The sequence below is a fragment of the Mus caroli genome, chromosome 2 (assembly GCF_900094665.2).
Source record: "Mus caroli chromosome 2, CAROLI_EIJ_v1.1, whole genome shotgun sequence".
Taxonomy (NCBI): Eukaryota; Metazoa; Chordata; class Mammalia; order Rodentia; family Muridae; genus Mus; species Mus caroli.
The window spans coordinates 104,517,496-104,528,326 of NC_034571.1; the positions used below are offsets into that span (position 1 = coordinate 104,517,496).

The window sequence follows — 10,831 nt, forward strand, 5'->3', positions numbered from 1 at the left end:
TTTATTAGTTTTAAATTTCAGTTTTAAAATAACCTTTTTAAGTTTTGAAAACAATGTTAATGTCCTTACAGAGTCTTTTCATTTTCTGGACTACTGTATTCATTTAGGATTGTTCCCAATATCTCTTTTCATTTCACCTGCACTTGAATTTAATACATTTTATCCTACTACATAAATCGTCTCATGTTTATGTTTTATCAATTGCTATAATTTAATGCAGTATATCATTCTGAGTAGAGCTTTTTTCATACTCCATAAATCTTATATACACTGTGTTCCTCACATTTTGTAAATTGTCTATACCAACTAAAAATACTTATTATTAATAGAAATTGTTTGATAAGCAAATGGTCTACTGTTAAGCAATATCTCTGGTACAATGACTGATTTTAAATTATTAACATTTAATCTTACTTTAATGACTTAAAATAATTCATCTGTCTTTCAGGATTTTTATGTGTTTTCCCGACTTTCTGATCCAATGGACCAAGTGAATGCTTCTGTTGTGCCTGAATTTGTTTTGCTGGGACTTGCACAATCGTTTGGAACACGGATTTTCTTTGGCCTCTTCTTCTCCTTATTTTACGTGGGGATTCTTTTTGGAAACCTCTTCATTGTGTTCATAGTGATTGTTGATTCTCATTTACACTTCCCCATGTATATTCTATTGGCCAACCTTTCGCTCGTTGACTTGGGCCTTTCATCTACAACAATTCCTAGGACAATATCTGACCTTCTTACTAGTTGTAAAGTCATTTCTTTCCACAGCTGCATGACACAAATGTTCTTCATTCATGTGATGGGTGGAGTTGAGATGGTACTGCTCATAGTCATGGCATATGACAGATATATAGCAATCTGCAAGCCTCTTCACTACCTGATGATCATGAATTCCAAAAAATGTATAATTTTGGTAATAGCAGCTTGGGTCATAGGGATGATTCATGCAGTGTCTCAGTTTCTGTTTGTTGTAAATTTACCTTTCTGTGGTCCCTATAATGTAGGAAGTTTTTATTGTGATCTTCCAAGGGTCATTAAACTTGCATGCATGAACCCTTATAAACTAGAATTTGTGGTCTCTGCCAACAGTGGCTTTATTTCTATGTGTACCTTCTTTTTCTTGATTACATCATACATTTTTATCCTGGTCAGTGTACGACAACATTCTTCAACTGATTTATCCAAAGCATTTGTCACCTTGTCAGCTCACATCACTGTAGTGGTTTTGTTTTTCATACCATGCATGTTTCTGTATGTATGGCCTTTTCCGACCAAGTCCCTTGATAATTTCTTTGCTATTGTTGACTTTGTTCTCACTCCTGTCTTAAATCCTACTATCTATACTTTAAGGAATAAAGATATGAGGTTGGCCATCAGAAGGCTAAGTAGACAGGTTTTAAGTTCTAGGGAATTTATATAATAAATTTTATTAGTATACACACTGAAAATGTGAAAAATTATCAATATAAACACTATAGAATAAAAACATTATTTTATTGGGTTTAGAAACAAAAGAATGTACCTATCAAAGAGTTTCAATTAATAAGGAGTTAAAATAACTTCTGCTGGTTACAAAATAAAAGTGTTATATGTTTTCAAATCAACATAACTAAATCTTGTTGGTTTTATATTTTGTATTAAATTGAAGTATTCATATTTATTAAAGTTATAATCAGCAATTATTGCACAAATGTTCATGCTTTTTGGTTTGTATAAATAAAGTGCATATATATATATACACATATATATATATATATATACCTTTATCAGCATCTATATGCAGATAATACAACACTGGTTACTAATATATATATTTCTTGTGGAAATTATGTGGATCCAATGGATAAAATAAAGGTTTATGTAAACCAATAATTTTAATTTAAGACTTATAAGTAGGATAACCATCACTATTAAGATTTTTGTGTCCTTCTCTTACCTGCTTTTCAATGATAATGTATAATGTCATTTTAGACATAGACATAGTATACTTTTATCATTTAATATCTCTGTGTGTCACTTTTCCATAATAGCATGACTTTGTTTCCCTGGTAATCTTCCTCAAAGAAGTTTATGATTAACATTAAAGAGACATGTACAAGTTAAAGTATTTCAAGAGACTTAATGCCTAAAGATTATTTCAAGAGACTTAATGCCTAAAGATCTTGTACTGTCAAGATCTAAAACGCTATTTAATGTGCCAGCTCTCCAGCTGTGGTGCTTGGGAAGAGGAATGTGTGTGAATTCTTCAGAAGAAACCAGAAACGCATAGTGGTCAAGAAGCACAACTTGAGACAAGTCTTAAATGAGTTTCTTAGATGTGATTTAGAAACCTAGCTGTTTATCTCAGCTCATTTAAATGTCTTCATGGTAACTAAAGCATAAAAAAAAAAAAAAAAAAAAAAAAAAAAAAAAAAACCTCCTATGAACTGAGGTTTTATAAATTATTCAGGGAATTTTTGATATGCTCTCCTCAAACTGGCTATCAATGTCTTTGAATTATTCTCTTTATGAAATTGAAATATTATCATTCACTGACTGATTTACTTGTGTATTTTAATTCTGTAATATTACCTTATTTGTTTACAATGGGATTATTTTGCAATCACTCTTTGAGTGAGATGGTAAAATTATGCAGTGATCTAAGAAACTGCAACAATGTCCCTTAACTCAGGAATAACCCATGCTTCTCCCAAAGGCCAAGAGAACGCCTATGACACTGCATCAGTCTGCCAGTACGCCTGCGACTGTTTCTGGATCCTCCATGGACTTCTGGTTACTTCATAAATGCTTATTATTAGCCAAGCAGTTTGCTCAGGAGGACAATATGTATAAAAGCCAAACTCCCAGAAATGTTAATGCTTTAAAGTGTGTTTAAGAGAGACTCTGTACTGTTCTGTCTCTTAAGATTACTGCTGTCTCTTCAAGTTATGAAAGAGGTAAGTGGAATAACAAAATTGACATTCATCAGTGGAAGCACCTATGGGCAAAAATTTCATTGGTAGTTTAATGCTTCTATGAGTAGAAACTCACTCTGCAGAACTAAACTTTTTCTTCAGGAAAAAAAATATCATGTAGTTTTGCTTACACACTTAGAAGTTTTAACATGACTAATATTAAAAGGGTAACCCATATTATCAGTGTTGTAGTGCAATAATTATTGAGTTCTACACCAAAATTTACTAATTAAACATATCCTTTCCTCTCTGTGATGCTGTTCTATTTAGTTCTTCTTACAAAACAAAACAATACCCTAGTATTTTCTTGTTCCATGCTTTTTTTTTTCCTAATTAATCCAAGGGAAAAATAGTTTTGAACATTTCTTTCACATAGGAGTCACAAATATAGTGTTACAACTATGGAAATCCTGAGAAGAATTAATGGGATTATACCATTTGAAAACAGAAAATTGAAGGCAGAGGTGTTTTTCTTTGTACTCCCAGAATCAAGTAGTCTATCTGTGCCTAAACTCAAAGCCCTGATTCTGATTCTCATCCCTGTGAGTACAAAGATGTTTGCCTTTTAGAAAAAAATCAAGGTTAAACATGATTATGATTTATAACACAACATTAAATGATTCAATTCAAAACTTATATGTTGTGAGCATTTTCTCTTTGATCAGGCTTGGCCTGTGGTTGTTAAAATCAAAGCAGTACACCCAGCCTTAAAGTGAGGGGATGTGCTTGTTATTATTGCAACATGGTATGACATGTTTTGTTGATATACTGTTGAAGCCTGTCCTTTTCCTTAGGGAAACAAAGGAGGCGAGAATGTGGGGGAGATGGCAGTTTGTGAGGGAGAGATTGTGTTCAGGATATAATATATGAGAGAAGCATAAATTTCTAAAAAGGATCTGAGAGAACTCTTTAAATTTGACTGCAAAGTTAATAATAGAATCATTACCTCCTTCTAAAACTTCTTGCATATTCCCCAGAGGCTCACATGAAATGAGGAAGTTCTGTTGGTAAAAAGACCATTGATGTGGATACCATGGTATCATTTTCCTCTTAGCAACATAATTCTGCAGATGTGACCCATAGTGAACCACAGAATTACTTTATTTTTTAAAAAATAAAATTCTTAAATTCTTATTTTCTATTCTGGTAGATTTTGATATTCAGCAGTTGAGAACTCTGAAACCATTATCCTTGGCATATTTGTCATTGAGATACAGCCTGGAATATTTCTTTCCTTATCCTCTTAAACTTTGGAATGAATAAACACTTAAAACAACTTTAATTTACATAGTGTGATTCTAAACAAAAGCTTTCATGAAAGAGTCACACCATAATGTATCTCAACAAAAATCATATCCTTGAGTATTATCAGTTTTGGATAATTATATTTATACTCGGTTAAGAAGGCACAAACCAAAAACTTTCATGAATTATTTTGTGATTAGATCTGTCTTTATTCTGGAAAAAAGTAGAACCACTAAATTTTTATAGAACTTTGTACAAAGTAATTTGAAATTTATCTGGGCAAGGGTAAAGAAACAGATCTGGAATAATATGAAGATAATTATAATTTCTAAGCATAATGTGTTTTGGTTAGACAAACCACAAAGAAATAATAAATAACAGCATTCACCCAAGAAATTGAGGAAATAGAAGTTTTATGTCTCCTAAAAGACATTGCTCATCAAATCTGACTCTATGTTATAAATGTCTACTGTATGACCTTGTCATTTTAAATCCTGTATGTTCACTTTTTCTTTCATTTCTGTTTTCACCTTTAATTTCATGTTAGTAATTTTTTTTTTCTTAAAGACTATCATATAAGGAATGTTTTATTCATCACATTTTATTTGTTTTGTATTTAACATTCAGAGGGTAAAGAAAACAAGTCTAGGATGAGAGTACAGAAAGAGCAGCCGGTACCTGTACCATCCTGTTGGGAAGGAGTCTAGTACCATGGATACACAGGAGGCTTAGATAGCTAAGAAGCAAAGCAAAACCAGTATAGTTTAAATTACAAGTTCTGATTTTTAGTTTGGGAGATTTTAAGCAATATGTCATAGCAAGACCTTAATGGGTGAGCAGAGGTAAGAATTTGGATATAAGAACTCTGACATTTTTTTTTTCATTGTCTTCTCCAAGGCAAGTGCAGAGACTCTCTTCTGGAATCAATCAACATGGGAAACAAATCATTCTGTGGTGACTGAGTTCATTTTAATTGGACTCTCCAGTTCTCGGGAACTTCAGATCTTTCTGTTTGCATTCTTTTTTGTTTTCTATGTAGGCATTGTGTTTGGAAACCTTCTTATTGTCATAACTGTGACCAATGACTCCCACCTCCATTCGCCTATGTACTTTCTGTTGGCCAACCTCTCATTCATAGATCTGTGTGTGTCCTCTGTCACAGCTCCAAAGACTATTGCTGATTTTTTCTACAAACGCAAAGTCATCTCTGTCAAGGGCTGCTTTACACAAATATTCCTCCTTCACTTTTTTGGGGGGAGTGAGATGGTGACCCTTGTAGCCATGGCCTTTGACAGATACATAGCAATTTGTAAGCCTCTAAGCTACACTACAATTATGCGTGGCAATGTATGTGTTGGCATTGTGGCTACTGCATGGGCAATTGGCTTCCTACACTCAGTGAGCCAATTGGCCTTTGCTATAAGCTTACCCTTTTGTGGTCCTAATAGGGTTGACAGCTTTTATTGTGACCTTCCTAGAGTAATCAAACTTGCCTGTGCAGAGACATATAGGTTAGACATCATGGTCATTGCCAACAGTGGTGTGCTCAGTGTGTGTTCTTTTGTTTTACTAATCATCTCCTATGGTATTATTCTAATGACCATCCAACGCCGCCCTTCTGATAGGTCATCTAAGGCTCTGTCTACACTGACTGCTCATATCACAGTAGTTCTTTTGTTTTTTGGACCTTGCATCTTCATTTATGCCTGGCCCTTTCCCATCAAGTCATTAGATAAATTCCTTGCTGTGTTTTATTCTGTGGTCACTCCTCTCTTGAACCCCATTATATACACACTGAGGAACACAGAGATGAAAACTGCCATGGGACGCCTGAGACAATGGAATTTAAGCTTTTGGGTGAAGTCTTAGATCTCCTGTAGCCATGAGATTGAGATAATGAGCAAAGGAAGTCATTACATTATTCAGCAGACCTTATATTAATTGTAAAAATCCATTTTTACCTCACATAACAATTGTTTGAGAATGTTTGAACCTTTTATAAGGTTTGGATGTCATCCTAATAAAAAAGACATAATGATTTGTATTACATATGATTTTTATGAGAAGTAATAAAATAGAGGAGATATGTAAGATGACATAAACATGTGACATATTCACCACACAATCAATATTAGATAGTATTATGAAAGCCATGCTAATCCTTTATGTTAACACAGTTAAAAGTTTTCACGCAATGGTATTCCAGAACTTAGTTCTGGGATATGACATATTTCAATCTTAGTAGATGGTTCATTTAGGGCATTATAGTTACAATTGGAAATGTGTTCAGTTATATGCAATGTGACATTAACACATTTATACGCAAGAATGTCAAACACATATTTGGGTAATGTACATGTATTCTGTCATCACTGTAAGGAATTCTAAATATCAGGACAGAAGTAAAAGAGAATCTATATGTTTTATAAAAACTTAACAGTTATCCTGGTAACTTTTCACATTCCTATTGGCATTGATGCAGACTAAAGTTGAACATGACAGTGCTACTAAGAATCAACATGGTTGAATTGTTATAATCTGAATGAATGAATAGAAATGGAAATTCAGACAGAAAAATGGTCATAATTGTGCCTACTCAAGAGAAACAAAATAACCATGAGGTCACTAAAACACATGAACAGATAGAGTCTCTAATCAGTGGTAAAAGAGCTACTAATAAAGTGATGGAATCAATAGGATGCTTTGGAAAAGAAGGCATTTGAACTATTCATCATACTACAGAACAATTTCTAAATGAACTGATGATGTGAATCAATTTAAAAACCACACAAATATTTTAAAACATGAACTAATATCTTTAGAATTCACAATGTATTAAATGTCTTAATAAAATTAATTTTAATGTCAAATTAGACTATCTAAAAAGAAAATAAATGAGAAACTTAGTGGCACTCAAGGAGTAATAAATTATATACAACAACAATGGTTATTATATATAAGTTAGATAGCTTTCATAAACTCAACAAACTAGTAGAAAAATTACAAAAATTTTAAACTTACAGTGTTTACAAAAGATGAAGCCATATCTACAAGAAATATTGTCAAACTGCTTCAGGATAAAATATATGCAAGCTAAAATTTCATCTAAGTATCATCTTTGGCCTTTAAGGTGTCTGATGTCAATACTTAATAATACAACTAGAGAGCAAAGCTGTAGTGGAAGAAGAATAATGCACATCTACGAAACCTTTTTACAGTTACCTTTAAATGTACCTAAACATTTTCTATTATGATAAAGCCAAAACCTTGAAAAAGACAAAAGTAGAGTATCTTCCAGCAACAAGAAATTGACCATATGATGTTCAAAAATACAGTCCAGTGACAGTGATGACTATAACAAATTAAATCATAAGTACATACAAGCATCCACAAAATGATCATTAAAATAAAAGTGCCATAGTTTCTCTTTGAATGAACCTAGTAAGCTAAAATTAGTATGTAAGAATTTTGCTATAAATTTACAACAATTAGAAAAACAAACAACTTGAAGATAAAAAAATGAAGATCATTATGAATATCATGAATGGAAAATAAGGTATAAATGAAGTAATAATAAGTAATTAATAATAATTATCTGCCTAATGACATTCTATAGGAAAGAGATAGGACAAAAATGAGCAAAACTACCTAATAGATTCAACAAAATAAAAAAATCAAATACTGGAACAGTTAATTGGAAAAATTATTTAGACCATTGGGTTCAAGGAAATAAAGGTGGGTAGGAAGAATTGGTACAATTTGAAAGCCCGAAGAGACATCAAACTCAATGACTTTTGTCAAAGACCTGGCTTAAGCAAGCCAGTTTTTACAAAATTGTGAGACAATCAACAAAATTTGAGTAGCAAGTGTATATTTATAGTAATTATAGACAGACAGATATAACATCTGACTAATAAAAAAGAGAATGCAGGGTTGTAGGGTCAGGATGAATGAGAGAGAGAGAGAGAGAGAGAGAGAGAGAGAGAGAGAGAGAGAGAGATGGGAATCAGAGCACCAGGAAAGAAATGCTCATAACATTTTGTTTCATAGATAAATTCTTAATGAAATCTAATGCTGAAAATGGAGGTACAGAGAAGTTGCAAAAGGATAAAACATGGCAGCAGACCACCATACAACAAACCAGAGAGGACTAAATCAAGGACATGAAGAATAAAATCTATTAAATCAGACTTCTAATCATCTACTGAGCCTTATAATATATAAAATTATATTTTTCTCTTTTTATTATATTTTTCTTAATGCTCTCAGTATTTTATATAATTTTCATGGCATAATTCTGTTAAAGATGATCCTGAGATCTTGATATTATAAAAAGAATTATTCATTTCATTTCTGAAAGTCTACTGCTAAGGGAGAGATACATAACATTTTCAATTGTCATCATCTGTTATCTCTCTGAATTAATTTATTGTATCTAATAATTGCTATTTGGATTCTTTATTATTTTCAAAACAACAATTTGTATTATCTACCAATTTAAAGAGTTATACAATTTTAAGTCTTGTGTCCTTTTTGATTTTTATATTGTCTAAGACTTCAAATACAACCAAGAATAGAATAAGAGAAAGAGAAAGGTTTAATTTTTTGGTGAGTGCATCAATTTCCTCAAAGCTGAGAAATATAGAAGCATAAAATATTCCATATTTTGTTATTATCTTTATTGTCCTTAAGACATATCAAAAAGGACTGATATATACTTGTCTAATTATTTGATTTTATTCTATTTCACTGGTCAGACTAAAATTTTATCAATTTCATTAAAAAATAAATGGAGACACTTTAAATATTTAACATTTACTTAACAATAATCATTAATTTTATGTGTACATATTGTTAACCCTAATAACAAGCTATTTGCTACCATAGCATAGATATCCTTGGGACTCATCAGTTTCATCTATGTAAATGGTTCCCTAGGTACCCAACCTAAATACTCTGCTAAATTTGTGATCCACAGCCTTCATATATGTCTTTTTGGGGGTCAACTTTTCATAATAAAGACACACACGCACACACACACACACACATACAGAATATGTTCCAACGTGTAATAAGGACACATGCTCCACTATGTTCATAGCAGCCTTATTTATAATAGCCAGAAACTAGAAACATACCATATGTCCCTCAACAGAAGAATGGATAGAGAAAATGTGGTACATTTACACAATGGAGTACTACTCAGATATTAAAAATAATAAATTTTGAAATTTTTAGGCAGATGGATAAGATTACTTTTTTTTTTTAGATTTATTTATTTATTATATGTAAGTACACTGTAGCTGTCTTCAGACATTCCAGAAGAGGGCGCCAGATCTCGTTGCGGATGGTTGTGAGCCACCATGTGGTTGCTGGGATTTGAACTCTGGACCTTTGGAAGAGCAGTCGGGTGCTCTTACCCACTGAGCCATTTCACCAGCCCCTACTTTTTAAGATAATAAAATTATTGACCCTTTTTTTAAAAACCACAAATTACAGCCTGCCAGTAGGAGAAAATGTTTGAGCTTTGTTCCGTCCACCAAGGGTATTTATATATGTAAAGTGGTTGGAGTTTTAGAGACATCTGCACCTTTACTCACCAACACCACCATATGTACACTTACAAATATGTTTGCTAAAGACTTGTGTATTAACAACTAAATTAAGTACAATACCTCTAATAATTAGTCACTCAACTTGTGGAAACAGATGTTATGGATATTACATTTTGGGATATTGTACTATATTAAGTAATAATTTAAAGAACAAATTTTAGTCTCAGATGGAGATAACTTAAGAATCTCATTTAATTCTATTTGTTTAATTATTATTCTTTATTCATGTTACATAAAATGAAAACCCCAAATTATATAGACCACTGCTGTTTTGTTAAATGTATATCTTTGGTTTGATCTTTTCTAATTCTTTTCAGCTCACTCAATTAGTGTTTTGGTAGATAGCTGTGTTCATGCAAAAGTGGAAACCTTTGCCTGGTAAGGCAATTTAGTAAAATTTACTAAGATATTATTTATAAACATAAACATATGACTTTGTCAAAAATGTTAAGTTAAACTTTACTAAAAACAGAACAGTTAATTGAAAACCCTGTGAGGAAAAAGCATGTATGATCAGATTCAAGATTCAGTTTCACAGTAATTAAATGGTTGGTCAATAAATGATATATCCTCTTTATATTATTAACTTATATTTGGAGATTGGAACAAAATTTAAATATAAATTATATTTTCTATTTTAAAATTTATTTCAAAGAATCAGTCTTACAAATACTTGGTGCAGGTTTCTAGACATTATAAATTTCCTTTGTGACTAAGGTAGTTACTTACAAATCTTTTCATGGCATTTTTCATCTCTTTATTTCTCAGAGTATAAATGGCTGGATTTAGGAGAGGTGTAAAAACAGAGTAAAATACAGCAAGAAATTTATCCAACCAAGTGATATTGAGAGGCCACACATAGATGAAGATGCAGGGCACAAAAAAGATCAGCACCACTGTAATGTGGGCAGTGCATGTNTTCATTGCCTTAGATGCACCAGCTTTAGAGCTCTGACATACAGTGATAAGAATATATGTGTAGGAAATAAGCAACAGAATAAAGCAAGTTACAGCCAC

The 10,831-nt window shown here is 32.1% G+C and overlaps 3 protein-coding genes across 3 annotated transcripts in view; 2 read left to right on the forward strand and 1 right to left on the reverse strand.

The window, feature by feature from the left end:
- The first annotated feature begins 481 nt into the window (after positions 1–481).
- LOC110290159 (olfactory receptor 4F17-like) lies at positions 482–1,420 on the forward strand. The gene has a single exon (XM_021156643.1). It carries the CDS (start codon positions 482–484, stop codon positions 1,418–1,420), a length of 939 nt encoding a protein of 312 aa, XP_021012302.1.
- Positions 1,421–5,094: 3,674 nt separating this feature from the next.
- LOC110287809 (olfactory receptor 4F17-like) lies at positions 5,095–6,097 on the forward strand. The gene has a single exon (XM_021154334.1). It carries the CDS (start codon positions 5,304–5,306, stop codon positions 6,066–6,068), a length of 765 nt encoding a protein of 254 aa, XP_021009993.1. The 5' UTR covers positions 5,095–5,303; the 3' UTR covers positions 6,069–6,097.
- A 4,410-nt stretch (positions 6,098–10,507) lies between these two features.
- The window catches only part of LOC110306830 (olfactory receptor 4K3-like), a 4,477-nt gene continuing 4,153 nt past the window's right edge, over positions 10,508–10,831 (reverse strand). Inside the window, exon 4 of the mRNA XM_021178964.1 lies at positions 10,508–10,830. Within this exon, the coding sequence (XP_021034623.1) occupies positions 10,508–10,830 (323 nt within the window). The remainder of the gene's footprint in view (position 10,831) is intronic.